Genomic DNA, 19,434 nt, shown 5'->3' with positions numbered 1-19,434 from the left:
GCTGGTACTGAGGCCAATCAACTGTACAGAACCTTTTCAATTTACTTTTAATTAACTGATCAGATCCAAACACTTTCCAGTTCACCAGAATGCATTCTAAGGGTGTACACTGTCCCCTGCCGGCTGTACTCTGTCCCTGCCCCATACTGAGGGAGACTCTGGGCGTCCCCAGGTCAAAACAGGCAGACTCTGGGCGTCCCCAGGTCAAAACAGATAAAGTCCCCACTGGACTGTTCCTACCTTATCCAAGGGTCCGGTTCTGCACCGTCGCTCTATCCACGGGACCGGTTCCCCACCCTGCTTCTCCACTGTCTGTGTGCGTTGCACCGTTGTGCCCTCCGGGGTCGAGCAAACCACGTCTCTGCCGAGGCCCCCCGATGAAGTCACCGGTGAGCGCTCTGGGCGTCGGTCGTCGTCGTAATCCGTCGGCCACCAGGAGGGATCCGGGCAAGGCTAAATTTCAGCCTCGAGCCCCACGTTGTGCGCCAAAACTGTCACCGCCTGAGGGGCTCAAGGCGGACTTCAAATGGTCCGTTGGCCCGGTGTGCTTAGCACCAATAAAGACACCGAGGGGAGAAAGCAAGCCAAGTTTATTCCAGAGCTCTGAAATGACACTAGGAGACCAGCATGTCTCAAATTCAGTGCAACAAATACAAATAACTTTTACCTTTTTATACTTCAAGCAGTTTCTATGTAAGCCTCTGTCTGTTAACTTCCTAGTATTTCTTCCACCCCTCCCTTTTCTAGCCGTTACAATTAGAAAAGTTCCCATACGCCTGTGAGAAAACTTTCCCAGTCTCTGCGGCCTTGAGTTAGACATTTGCAAAACTAACTATTTTTTTTTCTTATTTTTATTATTTCTGCTAGTGTGAGTGAAACTGAAGCCATTTGCTAAAAACGCTGACCAATACATTTTTGCTGTAGCCTGTAAGCATTACACACAGAAGTAAGTGAGAGTTCACAAGATGGAGTCTGGGGGTTCCGCTAGGCCCAGAGCAAAAGAGCTTCATCGACACTTTGGTCTTCCACTCTCCTGAGTTACCTGGTAGCTATGCCTAGGGGGGGTCCCCAACACACTGAAGCCAAGCAAGTCAAGAAAAAAGCTAGGCAGGCCAATTCCTGAGGAAAGACTCAGGTAAACCAAGCAGAGAAAACAAAAGAAAGCCAAGAAAGTCAAGCCAAGTGTTGCTGGAACACTAGAAGTCTGCAACATGTCTGAGACTGAGTCTGAGTCGGAGTCTGAGCACTCTGGGGAGACCTCAACCGCAAAAGACCCTAAGGCCAAAATCACCCGTTCTTCCCGGGCTGGGCTGCAGTTCTCGGTCAGTCGCATAGACAGATTGCTCCGCAAAGGACAATTTGCAGACCGTATTGGAGCTGGAGCCCCAGTATACATGGCCGCGGTGCTTCAATAAGTGACTCGTGAGCTTGTGGATATTGCTGGGGAAGTCGCTGCACGCAGCAAGAAGCGTCGGATTTCCCCACGGCACTTGCAGCTGGCCATTCACAGCGACTCAGAGCTCAAGAAACTGCAGGGAGGTGTCACCATCTCTCAGGGCGGAGTCCTGCACTTAAATCAGCCTGTGGTTTTACCTTCCAAGAAGAGGAATGGCAGCAGAGCCATCAAGAGAAGGATTGCCCCTGCTCCTGTCCCTGTTAAGTGAGAACAGAGCAAAGGGGAGACTGCCACCCCAGATTTGGGAGAAATGACATTGACTTGATTGCAAGGCTCTTTTCAAATGCAGCAGTATGGTCTAATAAAAGCAGTTAAAATGCCTGGTCTTCTTTTGTGAATTAATTTCCTCTTTTACTATGCTACAATTTTAAGGGATCATTCAGTTGGTCAGGTAGCTGCATTGATAATATGGTATAAAAGCCTAGAAAGATAGAACTCAATCATTTCATTAAGAAATTTACATCAGAAATTGTCTAAATGGTGTCAAGTATCAGAGGGATAGCCGTGTTAGTCTGGATCTGTAAAAAGCGACAAAGAGTCCTGTGGCACCTTATAGACCAACAGACGTATTGGAGCATAAATGTCTAAATCGTGTAGATTCTGGGAGGTGATTTCTGTGTTTTTTTCAGGCATTTCCCCAGTAGATTGAAGATTAGGAAAAATTTTCCCATAGTGAAGTTGATGTGTATTGCATGTTTTGTGAAAACAGAAAAAAGAACAAACTCATGACAGAAAAATTTAATCCATTACACAGGAAGGATAAAGCCTATGGGCCTGGTTTTTCTTTTTGTTTTGTTTTGTTTTGTTATTTTTTAGTTACCCCATTATAAAACCATTGACTCGTTTAGAGTAATATCAGATTTATACAGTATAAGTCAGGCCTGCACAACTCGTAAAGCGGCGAGGGCCATATTACTCCAAAGAAAACAGCTGAGGGCCGAAACACCCCGGCCCTGCTGAACACCCCCCCCAGCGCCACCCAGCCCCCCCAAAACAACACCCCCCCCAGCACCGCCCCACCGAAACAGCAGTATTGAACCTTGGTAATGTGTTATAGCGGGCCCCTAAGTAGTATAATTAAGGTAAAAGAAAACTGTCTTTTTGCTAGAAGTAGAATAAGATCTTCCCCCCACTTTGTAATCAATTGCCCTGTTGAATGAATGAGGTGTGAATGAGGAAGACGTGGAAGGCAGCCACCTCCAGACAGCTGCAACCCTTGGAGAGGGGATGGGAGCCAGACCAGATCAGTAGAACAGGTCAACCACCGACTCACCACTCGCCTCCTCAGCTCTCCTCCCCCGCCGCTGGCTCACCTGCCCCCTCGCCACTGCCGGCTCGCTTGCCTCCTCAGCCCCCCTCCCTCACCCGCGGCTTGCCTACTCACCCCCCGCGGGCCGCACAGTGAGCCAACGTGGGCCGCATGCGGCCCCCGGGCCACATGTTGTGCAGGCCTGCTCTAGGGAGTTCCCCTTTCTCACTATATCTCCACCCTGTGGTGGAGATATCCTTTTAGTGGCATAGGCCTCTGGCCAGGTCATGCATGGCAAGGTCTTTAGAAGTCAGCAAAGGCTTGACAGCATCCCCTTTGGGTCCACATCTTGGCATCGGGACCCTTCTACCTTCAGAGTGGTCCCTGCCAAGGGATAGATTTCTGTTGTTGTCCCCTCTTTAGGGGTTGGTAGGGAAGCCCAGGCCAAACCTTTTCACCACATTCCCATCCAGGGCCCAATGGTAGGCAGCTGAGTGCTGCACCTTGGTGTACTATGCAGCTGCTTCCTTGGCTCACTTCCTACCAGTGCTCTCTCTTCCCAAGGGGTAGAGTAAATAACTGAACACATACAAAGTTTCGGACCTTGCAAATGTCACCGGTCCTTCCTTTGCAGGCTTGGTCAGGTCAGTAGCACCATGCTTCAGGCAACAAGAGCCCCTGTAGTGCTCCTTCCCAGTAGCTCAGCACACAAGTCAGCTCACCTCCCCTGTCTGCTTGTCATGGAGCTGCTCTGCCTCCTCCTTTTTAAGATCCTCCTCCAGCCTGTTCAGGCTTTGCAGTGAGGTGAGGCCAGGTGTGCCACAGCAGCTCCTTAACCCCTTCTTCTCCAGTGTGGGGTCTGGATACCCCATCCCGCTCATATACAAACATTTTTTTGTTAGGAAGGTTGTCTGCAGAAATTAAAACACAAAAAAAAAAAAAAAAAAAAAAAATGCAGCATACCAGTCCAATTTGTGTGAGTATTAACATTTGATAGATGTCCCTGGTTTGTTAAATAGGTGTAATCAGAGCTTTCACTCCATTTAACAAAATCACCAGAAACAAATGTTGTGGGTAGTGAAAAGAAGTTCACTCTGTAAATGCGAACACTTGGTTAAGTACAGAGATCTGATGATAAGATTAGTGCAGAATGGTTCTCTAAGCAAATTGCTCACCCTTGTAATGATTCTCTTGTCTCTGATACTTACATGGCAAGGAACTGTAAACCTGTTACCCTGAAAAATGAGTTTTGGGGCACGGCTACACTAACCTGCCTATTGCCCCCTTAATCTGTTTTTCCCGAGGTCAAAGTTCCTGGGGTTGCTAAGGAAACGCTAAAGGACACGGATATAACCTTCCGATAAAGTAATTGACACAGGCAATAATCCTTCCAGAACAAGGTATCTTTTTATTAAAGTAACTAATAATCCCTAATATCGTGTATCCTAAAAATCCTAAATAAGGCACAAAATTCCCGAGACACAGATCCCTTATTGCATGTTAAAGAGCACTTATACTACAATAGCACGAAGTTCAAATATATTAAGTGAAGCAATTTGTTGCAAGTGGCCAGTTTGCAACAAATGGCTGACAGCAGATCTTAAATTGCTTTAAAGTTTACATAGATAAAAAACAATTAAAACACACACACACTTCATGCACATACATATTAAATACTGCAAAAAACTAACCTAAACTATACTTATACTAAAATTATAACTAAAAGAATATTAAACTTAATCTATAAGTTTGTTGCTGCTTTCCTTTAAAAATCAAATTATTGCTGCTGCTGTTCAGCGCCTGGTCAGTCAGTTCTGCTCCACTCCAGCTTTCTTTTCTCACTCTGCAGCCGTTTTTCTTTGGCTTCTCTTCCTGGCTTACCGGCTCTCCCTGCACGGCTCTCTGCCTCTCAGATGCAGCTTCTGGACTCCAAAAATGCTGCTGGCAGCTGGCCTTTTATGCTACATGGTAGCTCTTTCTTTATATAGATTCCTATTCCTAGCTAGTTACCTCACTTGCACATGTTCAGTCTTGACCATTACCTCAGAATTCTGATTGACAGGTCTGACCTTTAAAACAAGCTCTGACTGGTCTGAGTGGGTTCTGACCAGTTAGTGGCTTAGCTGACTGACCTCTCTGTCACCCCTTACTGCACATGTTCAATACTTGCCAATCTTGCACATGCTCACTGATGTCCTTCACCTCAGAGCTGTGGTTCTGCTGAGCCACACCCACTTGGCTCTTTGCCGGGGCACTTTTTAAAAAGAAATCCTAAATTCTTACTGAGCATGCTCAATGGTCTGCAGCATCCATCTCAGAGTGGAGTGATTTCTGCTCACTCAGAATAGAGATCAGAGATACAAAGTAGAGACTGGAGAGTTTTCTCTGGTAATAAACCCCTTGAAACTTCCTGAATAAATAAATAATTAAAAATAAGCAGCAGCATTTGTAACCAACTATTCTCCTGCAGTGCTGGAAACTGAAACAGAGCAGCAATGGGCTGGTATACGGTCACTAGAAAGTGAGACTAACTAAAGAAAGTTGCCAAATCCTGCCTTGTTTTAAGGCAAGTTTGCAATGTTCTTGTGGCCCAAAGCTGCCCCAAAGCTTGCATACCTGGTGCCTAGACAGAGGGTCTCAACTGCAGAGAGCTTGTGTAGTGGCTTTGACACCATGCCTTCCCTACAGATAGTGTAGGGGCATGGCTGGAGGAAAGGGGTTATAATTGGGGTGTCTTTGTATCCTGTGCTACCAGAACAAGGCCTGGAGGCTGTGTGTAGCCAGTGAACAACAGAGCTGCCTGAAGACTGCTCTAATATGCACTGGTGCTGAGTGATTCCAAGATTGGGAGGTTCCAAGGTGGCCTTTGTGTCCTCCCGCAAAACTACGCCTAGTTCTCAGCCCCAGATAAGAACCTGGACCAGAAAATGAAAACAGAGAAGCACATCAGTCCACTTTCACTGTCGAGGCTGAGTCAAATGCAACAGGGAAACAGCAGAACTGGTGAAAACAATCAACGAGATTTTCAAATTCACCCTGGTAGGGTTTTTTATGATGATGAATTTTCTTAGAGAAACAAACAAACAATGAAAAGTACAAATTTATACAATTTACAGCTTGTGTAAATTCCCAAATACTGCATGCTTCACAGGACCGCCAAGAGAATTACATACCTATGCAATTTTACAACTCATTGAAGTTGCAAGACCAGACAATCCTACATAGGCATAATGTGCTAGGGTTGTGGTACCAGTAACAAAATAGGGGAAGACATACATGAATAGGCAGAGGAGGGAAGGAGGGGAATGCGGGGGGGGGGCAAGGTGGAATGGAAGTCTGGCATTCTTTGAAATATCTCAATGTTTTTTATGCAAATTTATCTAGAAACAGGAACCCTTTACAGTCCAAGAAATAAAAGTGAGATTCAGGTCCATTTGGTTGTGATAAGAATTTTTTTCCTAGTGTTGTTGCAGCTGTGTTGGTCCCAGGATATTAGAGAGACAAAGACCCGAAGAAGAGCTCTGTGTAGCTTGAAAGCTTGTCTCCTTCACCAACAGAAGTTGGTCCAATAAAAGATATTCCCTTCCCCACCTGGTCCCTCTAAGAATTACTGTTGTCATGAGTGGTCTTACAAACGAGGGTGATGAATGTTGTGTCATCTGCTTGATAGCCTCAGGCTACTCACCACACAGAATCCCATGAGGGAGAGAGAGTCTCTGGGTGGAATGATTCAGACCCTGATTCCATTTGGTTTTGGATTTTTGGTTTTGGATTACCTTGCCAAATGCTCACCTCTTGCCAGACCTCCAGGGGATAGGAGAATTGTGGGAGGTGAGTTGCAATCACCTGCAGTAGTTTGATGCAAATCACAATCATGTAGGGCATAGTCTTCTTGAGCACTGTGGGTGTAGAGCAAGGCAGGGAAGACGAGAGGTAAAGAGACATAGAAGGCTCTGGAGAGGACACTCTATTTAAATAATCTGCAGTGACATGACTCAGTAGCAAGGCAAGAGCTTCTTTCTTTAACTATCGGATGTGATTTTTAACTTTGAGGTTATCCCTATAATTGGCAGTTAAGTTTTGTTCTTTTCACTGTAGTGGAAGGTTCAGTACAAACACTCTGGTGTCATGGAGCTTGTGCTAAAATCACAAGGAACAAGCAGCAGGTGTGTGTCTCCGGGGGCAGAAACAACCTGTCCAACAAGTCCCTTCTGAGGAAGTTGTTTCAAACTTTTGCCTTCCTTTCAGGTGAGGTTCTTCACCATCTGGCAGGACAGAGCTCAGGCTACAGCCACCAATGTTTTGTCCTAACCATCCTCCAAAAGAAACCGCAAAGTCTGACCTAGATTGCTTATTACATGTTCAAGTAATAAAAGCTATGGAGAAAGGCCCTGATAGCAAGCTCAGTCTTGTGATTCGTAAGAGATGTCACTGTCCTCACTCCAGTGCTTGCCTGTCCTTTTCTTCCTGTTCCTCTCAGCCATCACAATAGCTGCCACCACAGTAATGAACACTGTGAAGGTAATGACGAGAACCGTCACAGTCTCTGCGACGCAGAGCTGGGTGTCCACTGATGACAGGGACAGGTTTCTCAGGACTTGCGGCTCCATGCATGTCATGTTGTCGTAGTCATCCAAGATCAGCCGCTTGACACTGTGCAGCTTTGCAAAGACTCTCTGCAGGTCACAGTCGCAGATCCACGGGTTGTAGGAGAGCAAGATGTGTGTCCCAGGGGTCTGGATTGTTAGGAAGGTTTTGAATCGGATATGTTCAATTTCATTGTGCACCAAGTTAAGTACCGTTAGGCTGTTCAAGGATGTAAAGACCCCAGGAGCAATCGTCTTTATCCTGTTGCCCTCCAAGTTCAGAAACTCTAAATGCTGCAGCATGGAGAAGACCCCATTGTGGAGGTTCAAGAGGTGATTATTTTGAAGATGAAGCTGCCTCAAGCGGGTCAGACTCCGGAAGGCTCCCATTTCTATGGAGGAGATGTTGTTATTTTGGAAGCTGAGCTTCTGAAGGTTCTCAAAATGCTGGAAATTCCTGTAATATAGTTCCTGGAGCCTATTATAGGACAAATTCAGCTCTCTGAGAGAACTGAGCCCTGTGGAAAAACTGCTCCCAAGCACTGTAATCTCATTTCTATGGATATCAAGCTTCTGGAGTCTCTCTAGAGAGCTAAATGCTCTCTCTCCAACTTCGGTGATGTAGTTCCCACTCAGAAGTAGAACTTGTAACTTCCACAGGGATCTCAGAACTTTGCTTGGAACAGAATACAGGTTACTGATGGACAAATCCAAGTGCTCAGTCTCAGGTGGGAAGATGAGGTTGTCAGTCACATTGACTCCCGAGCAGTTCACAAACTTGGCCCCTTCTTTGCAAAGGCAGATTTCCTGACATGGGTAATGAAATTCAGACTCGCCAAAGGAGAAGTGAATCCAAATCCAGATTAAATAGTGGACACGCATCTTCCGCCTCCTTGCATGTACTCTAGTGTATCTGTACAAGAGGAATAAAAGATGTAAGCATATGTTACAACTATATGTAGCATATTGGGCATAATATAGGAAGGAAAGCACATATTTCAATGTTACAGGCTTCCACGTGGCTTCCATTGCCTTTACTAGGTTAAAACTGTTACACCTCTGCCAGGTATGTATAGACCCTGTTCTGCCATGGCCCATGCAGGGGTTATCAGGTTGGCTGGCTATCTCCTCAGCTGCAGTTAATTTCTGGGCCAGCAACAGCTGGGGGATAAGAAGGCTGCAGATTAGAGGGGAGGGACAAACTGAGGGACTAGGAGAGAAGACTCCTTCAGCAGTAGACTGACAGGAAGCTGTCCAGCATGTTGGGCTTCCAGTGAGGGAGAATCAGAGAACGTGAGTCTAGAAAAGGCCTACAGGAGAGGTGAGGTAGGAAGCAGCCCAGGAAAAAAGCAAGCAAGGCTGAGGAGCTGGTCCCAGCTGAGTAATGCAGGGTCCCTGGGCTAGAACCCAAAGGCGTGGAAGAGTCTGGGTTCCATTACCATCTCCCACAAAGGTGATAGTAAAATGCCTTGAAGCAAAGGGGTCAGGACTCTGCAGGGCCCTGCAATTATCCACCCTTTGCTAGGACTCCTGGTCTATCAGACTCTTTATTGTCCCACAAGGGGAGAGACTATACATGACTTGGCCAGAGAGCTGGAGTCAGAAATGGAAGCTACCTGGCACAGGGCCAAATAGCTGTTGGCATGGTGGGGGGAAACTGAGGCAAAGTCACTGCGACACTTCCCACAGCCAGGAGAGGGCACTGGCTGGCAAAGGCACCCCTGGACAACATCTTTGACAGCTAGGTGAAAACAGCAGATGCTAATGGCTACATCAGATATTTCTCAAGATGGACAACACACAGTGGTCTTTCAAAGGATTCCATTTAAGCATTTATACTTAATGAAAGAGAAGGTGGGGAGAGGGGGAGAGAGATAGTGTTCATTTTGGATTATATTTATGGTGATTTTCAATTATTTCTGTCTTATGCTTTTTGGTGCATCTGAATTCATTTCTGGCTTAGATTTTTCCTGCACAGATATTTGTAATAGTTACAACAACAACTAGAGTTGCCAACTTTCTAATCGCATAAAACTGAACACCCTTGCTCCACCCCTTCTCCAAAGCCCCGCCCCCACTCACTCCATCCCCCCTCCCTCCATCGCTCGCTCTCCCCCACCCTCACTCACTTTCACTGGGCTGGGGCGGGAGGTTGGGGTCCGGGAGGGCTCCAGCTGGCGGTGTGGGCGCTGGGGTGGGGCCAGAAATGAGGGGTTCAGGGTGCGAGAGGGGGCTCAGGGCTGGGGCAGGGGCTTGAGGTGCAGGAGGGGGTGCGGGCTCCAGGAGGGAGTTTGGGTGCGGGACGTGGTTCAGGGCTGGGGCAGGGGGCTGTGGTGTGGGAGGGGGTGCAGGCTCCAGGAGGGCGTTCTGACCTGGGGCAGGGAGTTGGGGTGCAGGAGGGAGTTCGGGGTGCGGACTCCAGCCAGGCAGCGTTTACCTCAGGTGGCTCCCGGTCGGTGGGACAGCAGGGCTAAGGCAGGCTCCCTGCCTGCTCAGGCTCTGCGCGGCTCCCAGAGGCGGCCAGCATGTTCAGCTCCTAGGTGCAGAGGTGGCCAGGTGGCTCTGCATGGCGCGTGCTGCCCACGGTTCTCTGGCCATGGTTCTCTGGCCATGGTTCTCAGCCAACGGTTGCTGTGGAGCCGGCACTTGGGGCGGGGGAGCAGTGCGCGGAGCTTCCCTGATTGCCCCTGCACCTAGGAGCCACAGGGACATGTTGGCCACTTCCAAGAGTCGCGCATAGCCAGAGCAGGCAGGGAGCCTGCCTTAGCCCCACTGCACCACTGATCAATGGTGCTGACTGGAGCCGCCAGGATCCCTTTTCGACCGGGCGTTCCGGTTGAAAACTGGATGCTTGGCAACCCTAACAACAACATTGGTGTAAGAATCAGCAGGCCTAATGGGGTTTTTCATAGATTCATAGATTCTAGGACTGGAAGGGACCTCGAGAGGTCATCGAGTCCAGTCCCCTGCCCGCATGGCAGGACCAAATACTGTCTAGACCATCCCTGATAGACATTTATCTAACCTACTCTTAAATATCTCCAGAGATGGAGATTCCACAACCTCCCTAGGCAATTTATTCCAGTGTTTAACCACCCTGACAGTTAGGAACTTTTTCCTAATATCCAACCTAGACCTCCCTTGCTGCAGTTTAAGCCCATTGCTTCTTGTTCTATCCTTAGAGGCTAAGGTGAACAAGTTTTCTCCCTCCTCCTTATGACACCCTTTTAGATACCTGAAAACTGCTATCATGTCCCCTCTCAGTCTTCTCTTTTCCAAACTAAACAAACCCAATTCTTTCAGCCTTCCTTCATAGGTCATGTTCTCAAGACCTTTAATCATTCTTGTTGCTCTTCTCTGGACCCTTTCCAATTTCTCCACATCTTTCTTGAAATGCGGTGCCCAGAACTGGACACAATACTCCAGCTGAGGCCTAACCAGAGCAGAGTAGAGCAGAAGAATGACTTCTCGTGTCTTGCTCACAACACACCTGTTAATACATCCCAGAATCATGTTTGCTTTTTTTGCAACAGCATCACACTGTTGACTCATATTTAGCTTGTGGTCCACTATAACCCCTAGATCCCTTTCTGCCGTACTCCTTCCTAGACAGTCTCTTCCCATTCTGTATGTGTGAAACTGATTTTTTCTTCCTAAGTGGAGCACTTTGCATTTGTCTTTGTTAAACTTCATCCTGTTTAACTCAGACCATTTCTCCAATTTGTCCAGATCATTTTGGTTAGCTGCACTGTAACACACAAGGCAAGTGTTGTAGACCAGGAATTCTCAAAACTTCGTTACAACATTTCCCAGTCACCATCACACAGAATGCATTTCCTTATATAACATTTCTTTGGGAACTGCAGCAACTATTGACATGGAAAACAACATCAGGAAAACATTTCATTTTATATATCATATATTTGTAGGTATGTCTTAACTAATGCACGTCACCAGCTGCAAATGAGACAAGCCAGCACCCTGTAAACAGCTGGCTTCTAGTTTGAGAAAAAATGTCTTAGCCAATCATGTATTAGGTCTTTGAAAGAGCTCCAAGCTAGGGCCAGTAGCTTGGTAGTCAGAGCTCGAACCTGCAGAACATAACTGGTACTCAGCACAGCAGACCTGGGGGTCAGTGCTGATTTAGGGAACTGTGACTCCCAATCCCATGGCTTCTCACCCACCTGGTTACAAGGGTCTGGGAATGCTGCTGTGGCAGTGTTTAACGCCGGGCAAGGAATGCCTTATGTCACTCAACCATGACCCCTTGAACTAATTGGGGAGCAGCATAGACAACCTCTCCTTCTACCATGCTGCATTTACTGTCTTTGGATCCACAAGTCTTGAGATCTGGAATCATTGGAGTGGCCAGGGTCAGAAACACAGCTTTCTAAGTAAGTCGTGTTGAGATCTCGGAGCAGGAACCATCACTACCTAAACAATTACTGGAGGTCTCTTACCTACTTATTGGAAAGAATGTACATTGTGGTCTTCTGCTTGCTAACATCAACAGAGCTTATCAGCCGAGCTGCAGCTTCATCTACTTGAAGGGAAATAGGTTACTCAGCACTTAGCAAAGACATAATGGTTACATTTAAATATTAAATGAAAAAATATCTGAACACCAGGGTGTAATCATGGTAATCCACCTTTCCACCTGCAGTTAAACCTGCAAGAGCTCCCCGCACCTCAGGAAACCTGTTTTTATTTTTCCTCCTCTCTCCTAGTTTTGTTAGGAGTGGGAGAACCTAAAGTTGTTTGGAGTTTCATCTAATTAAGCAGATCTTTTGCAAACCCTTTAGTGATACTTAGTACAAATATTTTCTCTCCCTCTTCTCCATTCCTACCTTCTGAAGACCTGGTAGATTGGTTCTCAGGGTCCGAAAGGGGTTTTATTGGAGGTGTAAATGTAATCTTTATTGTACACTGTGCCAACTGTGTACCCCAAAGCAACACCCTGGAACCCCCATATTTACTAGTGTTATATAATTGCAACAAATCTTGTACAAAATATGATGTGTAGGGTGTCTACAAAATACACCTCTACCCCGATATAATGCGACCCGATATTACACGAATTCAGATATAACGCGGTAAAGTAGTGCTCTGGGGGGGCGGGGCTGCGCACACCGGCGGATCAAAGCAAGTTCGATATATTGCGGTTTCACCTATAACGTGGTAAGATTTTTTGGCTCCCGAGGACAGCGTTATATCGGGATAGAGGTGTATGTTTGTAGGGTGTCAATGGAAAAGTTATGGTTTGCTGAATATGATTACCCTATTTGTATGCATGTATCATTTTTGTAACTGAAATTATGAATATTGATTATGTACCTGTATTTCAAATGTGTTTGCTCCTGGGTAACACCCACAAGGTAGTTTACATCCAATCTAGCCAGCACATTGTGGATGAACCATTCAGGGTGACGGCCCATTAAAAAACACAATAGGCCATGGAAGATTATCCCCAGCTGATGGGTTTTCCTGTGGATGCTTCAGCCAGTATATGGATAATGGCTGCTATGACTCATCGAAGCATGCAAGGGCATGTGACCAGATCATGTGATACTGGACTCCAACTTGTGCCTGTACTTTTCCACAAACTGTGCTGAGGACTTTGTTTGAAACAATGAAGTTCCCTTCACATGGAAAAAGCTATGAAAGGGGGAAGTGCCATCATCACTTGGCCTCACTCCCCCTCCCCCCAGCTCAACACCTGGAAAGACGTCTGGAAAACAAAAGACTTGAACTGGGAAGGTGGTCCCAGGCAGGAAAGAAGGAATGGAAGATTGGTGAACTGTTGTACCATCAGGGTGAGACACTGCTTGATTCAAATCCTGTCTAGTTTATGGAACTTAGATTGCAATTTTGTTTTATTTCTTAGGTAATCTACTTTGATTGAAGATGACACAAAGCTCGGGGGAGAGGTAGATATGCTGGAGGGTAGGGATAGGGTCCAGAGTGACCTAGACAAATTGGAGGATTGGGCCAAAAGAAATCTGATGAGGTTCAACAAGGACAAGTGCAGAGTCCTGCACTTAGGACGGAAGAATCCCATGCACTGCTACAGGCTGGGGACCGACTGGCTAAGCGGCAGTTCTGCAGAAAAGGACCTGGGGATTACAGTGGACGAGAAGGTGGATATGAGTCAGCAGTTTGCCCTTGTTGCCAAGACGACTAATGGCATATTGGGCTGCATTAGTAGGAGCATTGCCAGCAGATCGAGGGACGTGATTATTCCCCTCTATTCGGCACTGGTGAGGCCACATCTGGAGTACTGCACCCAGTTTTGGGCCCCCCACTACAGAAAGGATGTGGACAAATTGGAGACAGTCCAGCGGAGGGCAATGAAAATGATCAGAGGGCTGGAGCACGACTTATGAGGAGAAGCTGAGGGAACTGGGATTGTTTAGTCTGCAGAAGAGAAAAGTGAGGGGGGATTTGATAGCAGCCTTCAACTACCTGAAGGGGGGTTCCAAAGAGGATCGAGCTAAACTGTTCTCAGTGGTGGCAGATGACAGAACAAGGAGCAATGGTCTCAAGTTGCAGTGAGAGAGGTCTAGGTTGGATATTAGGAAAAACTATTTCATGAGGAGGGTGGTGAAGCACTGGTATGGGTTACCTAGAGAGGTGATGGAATCTCCATCCTTAGAGGTTTTTAAGGTCCGGTTTGACAAAGCCCTGGCTGGGATGATTTCGTTGGTGTTGGTCCTGCTTTGAGCAGGGGATTGGACTAGATGACCTCCTGAGGTCTCTTCTAAACCTAATCTTCTATGATTCTATGATCTGTATACTTATTACTTATAATCATTAAAAATCTATCTTTCTGTAGTTAATAAATCTGTTCTATATTTTTTACCTAAAACAATATGTTTGAAGTGCAAAGCGAAATCTGCTCAGGAACAGAGGCTGGTGCATAGTCCTCTCCACATTCAGGGAAGGGTGGACTGGGTAACAAACTTACATGAGTCAGGCTTTTGACCAGCGCAAGACGGTACAGCTCTGGGGTACACAGCTTAGCCAGTCGGTCTCCAATCTGTAGCGGTGCAGGGGAGCTGGGGGGAACTGGCAGGATCCTCTCTATTGTTGGTTCATGAGTGGCTGGTGAAAGCATTCATGTAACTGCAGCTGGGTGTGTCCCTGCTTGTGTGGGGCTGTGTAAGTGCAAGACCTGGAGAGGACTGCAGCTGGTCACAGCCTCAAAGTGTGAGGGGGGCCCAGATTGGTATGACAGAGGGCTCAGCGGTACCCCAGTTCCAGGTTGCGCCCTGGGGAAGTATGTCAAACACACCCCATTAAAGGGCCCTTTACGCTGCCAGCATGGTGTAAAGGGGCCTTAGTGCAAATGAGAATGTGCCCTCTAGAGTCCAGGGCTCAGCACTTCACAAAAGCTACAGTGAATTCACAATGTTTCCAGACACACTAACAATCTGATGAAGAGCATTGATTCCTCTGCTAGAATTTTCTAACTGAATAGCAGAGAAGATATATTTGGAAAGAAAGAGACAGATGTTAATGAAGGATTAGCACAATTAAGTTATTTTCATTCCCACTGCTGCTGAACCAGCATTTCACACAGAGAGGTGTCTGTTGTGTTTGGCACCGCTAGCAGACGGGACGCAACACTGTTATTCTGTTATCTTCTACGTCTCAGCCAGCTGTCTTTGGCAGGATTAAATGTACCTAACAAGTTTTGCAGTGGATGGGGTTCAGAGGAAGGATTCGAGAGGTCTTTCTTCCTAGTTGTGGAGATGTATTGTTTTCAATAACAGCGCCGCTATCTCCGTACCTTCCTAACAGCTATTGTTGATGTTTACGATTTGTTTACGGTAGTGCCCACAATGTGGGAAGTGCTTTCCAGACAGGCATTCAAAATAAGACAGTCACTACGCAGAAGAGCTCCCAATCTGGGGGTTATTACACTGTGGAATAGTCCCCCAAATGAAATAGCAGAAACCTCATTAGTTCAGCTATTTAAGACTTCACTGGAGAAGACACTAAAAATGTACTGGAGGATACAAGGCCCAGGAACACGGGAATGGGTATGGTAACCTCAGAGAAATTAGAAATGGAAACGTCCCATTTGGTTATTATCTATGGAAAAGCAGAAAGGGTAAGGATACTGCTCTTCTATTTCCATAACAATGAGGCTAAAAAGAAGAGAAATGCAAGCAGGCTCTGTCTTCGTCATAATCGAATGATGTTCCCAACTCCGTAAGAGAAATATTTCACAGGCTGATTTCCACTGCCTTGCACGCTTTGTTTTTTAACTCTTAGAATCAGTTGCAATTGTTCTCTCCCCAGCTTTAAAGTAGCTCTTCTGCACCCTTCACTCTCTTCCACAAGAAAAGCCTGATCAGCCCAAAGCTACTAAAATCTGGAATGCCCCCATTTTGTGCAGTTGAAACTACGATGCTTGTTAAGCACCTCTTCAGCTTGAGCTGTCTTTTAAAATAAAAGGCACAATTATTTTCTTGGCTCTGGATTGCCAACATTTTTTGCAAATAGAAGCAGAAAGAATGATGCGTGCTGTGGGTATATTTACACTACAAGCCCTGACACTGCAAGGGACAGTCTCTAACTCTGGTCCGTTCGGCATCTAGCACAATGGGGCTCCAAGTAAGTCAGCGTCTCTAGGTATTCGGTAGTGCAAATGAGCATCGCCATAATAAATGTTCTGCAAATGTTGAAGTCTTGATGCCACCCTCATTGGATCAGAGGAGAACGTTTATAGGAAAGCAACCTATTTTCTCATGAAGCCAAAGGACCCCCATGCCTCACAGAAAATAATTCACACATATATGAATACTAAATAAATCTGTGTTGGTACACTTGTTTTCTCCCAGCCAACATTCATGGCTAGACATTACAAATAACTTTGTCATAAACAAAAACACAAACACACTCATTTTGCCTTTCCAATGCCTTCTGAGGAGTATGGCACCTGGTAACAGCAATTAACTAATTAGCTCCTGCTGGGTACAATAATAAATATAACCCCCCATTAGAGATAATAATCAGAATTATTAAATTTCATCCTCTGGATCTGAAATCTTTGCCTTGTAAGCCACATCCTTCACAGTTATGCAATGTGTTTTTACCCCACATTGGTGCATGCTAGAAATTCAAAGAGTCCTTACCTTTCTAGTTGCCTGATACTCTGTCTGCTGTGCCTGTCAGGTGTCTTTCATCCAGCAGCGAGAGCTGATGGAAAAAACAGAGGTGGATGGTGGAAGTGTTGAATGCTGCTGTACTCAGAGACCTGTTGAAGTGTATGTGTGTGTGAGAGAAGGGTTTGGCTAGAAAGGAAAGTGTTAATAATTCAGACAGCTGGAGGCAGGAAACTAACAAAATGACGCTTGCCACCTGCCTCTCCCTGCAAACAGCTTTCATCTCCTCACCAAACAGGTGAGACCTTAATATACACAGAGCTTTCAGAACTTCCCAGACATCGTCTCTTGCTCTACATTGTACATTTTCACATAACTTGTGTCAAGCAAGCAGCTCCTAGACTTCAATCTAATTCAAAAATATACATATATCCCTTTCCTACTCTAATATATACCTTCCACAAGAGGAGTACAAGCCTGAACACCAGGCACAAAAAACACTCCCTGAGCCTTTTAAGCGTACAGATCACACCTCTATGTTATACCATGGCCCTGATCCAAAGCCCACTGAAGTCAATGAGGTCTTTTCCACTGACTTCAATGGCATTTGGATCAGCCCACAAGGGTGCAGGAGTGTATTAGGACATTAATCAGAAGATGCACATAGCAAAAGCTTTTTGGCTAAATCCTGTCCCACCGCAAAATAACTGGGTGCAATTCCTGCCTTGATATGTTCTAAACATCTTACACTGGATGTTTTACTATTGAAAACCTTGCTTTGGAAATGTACCGAGTGTGTAAAAATGGTAGGTTGTAGCCTTGGTATCATTCTGAACCTTTCGAGTAGACTCGACGATTGGCTTTGCAAAATAAGGGAACATAACAGTGGGAAGTCTAGCAAGTATCGGAGGAAATTGGGTCCACTCTAGCTCAGCAGTACATTTGCTTGTAGTTTGTGGAGCAAGCTCTTTGAATAAGCTTGCAAATGACAAGATTGTATTCCATGCAGAGGACATTCATGGATGTGAGCTAATTGTTGAGGACCCAAGTGCGGCTCTGCCGTAAGCCTGATATATGGGGCATTGCAACTAACTGGGAATCATTTTCCCCTTGCTCCAGGGAGAGGTGCCCTGTGGAAACCGTATACCCAGGCACCATATATCCCCCTGGTGGACTGTCCCTGCTATGCTGGCTGGTGCACTGGGAAGAAGAGCCAAGTCACTTTCCACTCCCCAATATGGTAGTGGGATAAATGGCCTTGCAGACACTGCTTCCATGCTCTACTGCCTGCGATGTGGGTTGCTGACACAGGGGAATGAGGGGGAAACATATGCACCTATACTGGCATGTAGGATGGACCACATCTAGTTGCAGAAGACATTAGGGATAGGATATCGAACTAGGGCTGTGCTTGGAGCTAATGTTATCTGCATAGCTGAGTTCCAGCTAGGGCTTTCTCTTGCTGGTAAATATTAGCTTATCTTCTAAAAAAGGGCTCTGTACATAAGGTACATTTGTGTGGTGTCTAAAGGCTGCTGAGCAAACAAACACCTGACAATGACAGGTGCCACATTTTGGGGACTGGCACTCAGTGTGTCTAGTTGACGCATAATGTGACCAAATACATTTTCCTTTGTTTCTACGTTATGGTTCCTAGTGCTCTCATGAAGGGCAGATATAAACCATCAATCTAGCAGTTATAAGCCATGTGCGGTGCTGAACTCTTGCTCTGACTGCAGTTCACGACCTTCACCACTCACTTGACTCAAAGAGGATAATTAGAAATCATCCTATCTAGTTTCAGAGGCTTACTTTCCTTACCTTCCTTTAGTTACACTCCCGTAATTCAAACACAATGGGCCACTGCTGTTCCTCCACTGAAGTCAGTAGGATTCCATCCAGGAAGACTTTGGTCCAATCAGTCTCATTGCACTGCCCTTAGTCTGCACATGCACAGATTGGTTCCTCTGGTTAGGATGTGTGGCTCCCTCAGTTACATATCTCAGTGCGCAGATTAAGAGCTCCAAGCATGTATCTGTGCTGTGCTGTGGGCCAGGCTGGATTATCTGGTGCATATATCACGCCTTTCCACATGACACACATGGTCTCAAACCCAGGTCATAAGAGCATAAGAACAGCCATACTGGGTCAGACCAAAGATCCATCTAGCCCAGTATCCTGTCTTCCGACAGTGGCCAATGCCAGGTGCCCCAGAGGGAATGAACAGAACAGGGAATCATCAAGTGATCCATCCCCTTCCCAGCTTCTGGCAAACAGAGGCTAGGGACACCATCCCTGCCCATCCTTGCTATTAGCCATTGACAGACCTATCCTCCATGAACTTATCTAGTTCTTTTTTGAACCCTGGTATAGTCTTTGCCTTTACAACATCCTCTGGCAGAGAGTTCCACAGACTGACTGTGTGTTGTGTAAAAAAATACTTCCTTCTCTTTTGTTTGAAACCTGCTGCCAATTAATTTCATTTGGTGACCCCTAGTTTTTGTGTTATGGGAAAGAGGAAAGAACACTTCTTATTGACTTTTTCCACACCAGTCATGATTTTATAGACTTCAATCATATCCTTCCTTAGTCATCTCTTTTCCAAGCTGAAAAATCCCAGTTTTATTAATCTCTCCTCATACAGCAGCCGTTCCATACCCCTAATCCTTTTGTTGCCCTTTTCTGAACCTTTTCCAATTCCAATATATCCTTTTTGAGATGGGGCGACCACATCTGCACATAGTATTCAAGATGTGGGCGTACCATGCATATATAGAGAGGCAATATGATATTTTCTGTCTTATTATCTATCCCTTTCTTAATGATTCCCAACATTCTGTTTGCGTTTTTGACTGTCGCTGCACATCTTCAGAGAACTATCCACAATGACTCCAAGATCTCTTTTTTGAGTGGTAACAGCTAATTTAGACCCCATCATTTTATATGTATAGTTGGGATTATGTTTTCCAATGTGCATTACTTTGCAGATGTAAGCAGAGTCAGGATGAGCTCTACCCTGACATCTGGTGGTGA

General features: G+C 46.0%; 1 protein-coding gene across 1 annotated transcript; it reads right to left on the bottom strand.

Moving 5' to 3' along the window:
• Positions 1 to 7,108: 7,108 nt before the first annotated feature.
• Positions 7,109 to 15,482, bottom strand: LOC113406985 (SLIT and NTRK-like protein 6). The gene is made up of 2 exons (XM_026653994.2): positions 15,415 to 15,482; positions 7,109 to 8,204 (listed from the first exon to the last, which is right to left on the bottom strand). The coding sequence occupies exons 1-2, from the start codon at positions 15,480 to 15,482 to the stop codon at positions 7,109 to 7,111; spliced, it is 1,164 nt and encodes a 387-aa protein (XP_026509779.2).
• Between the last annotated feature and the right edge of the window lie 3,952 nt (positions 15,483 to 19,434).

This window comes from Terrapene carolina, unplaced genomic scaffold, assembly GCF_002925995.2.
Source record: "Terrapene carolina triunguis isolate 2854851 unplaced genomic scaffold, T_m_triunguis-2.0 Scaffold175, whole genome shotgun sequence".
Classification (NCBI taxonomy): Eukaryota; Metazoa; Chordata; order Testudines; family Emydidae; genus Terrapene; species Terrapene triunguis.
This window is presented reverse-complemented; position numbering and strand designations above follow the sequence as displayed.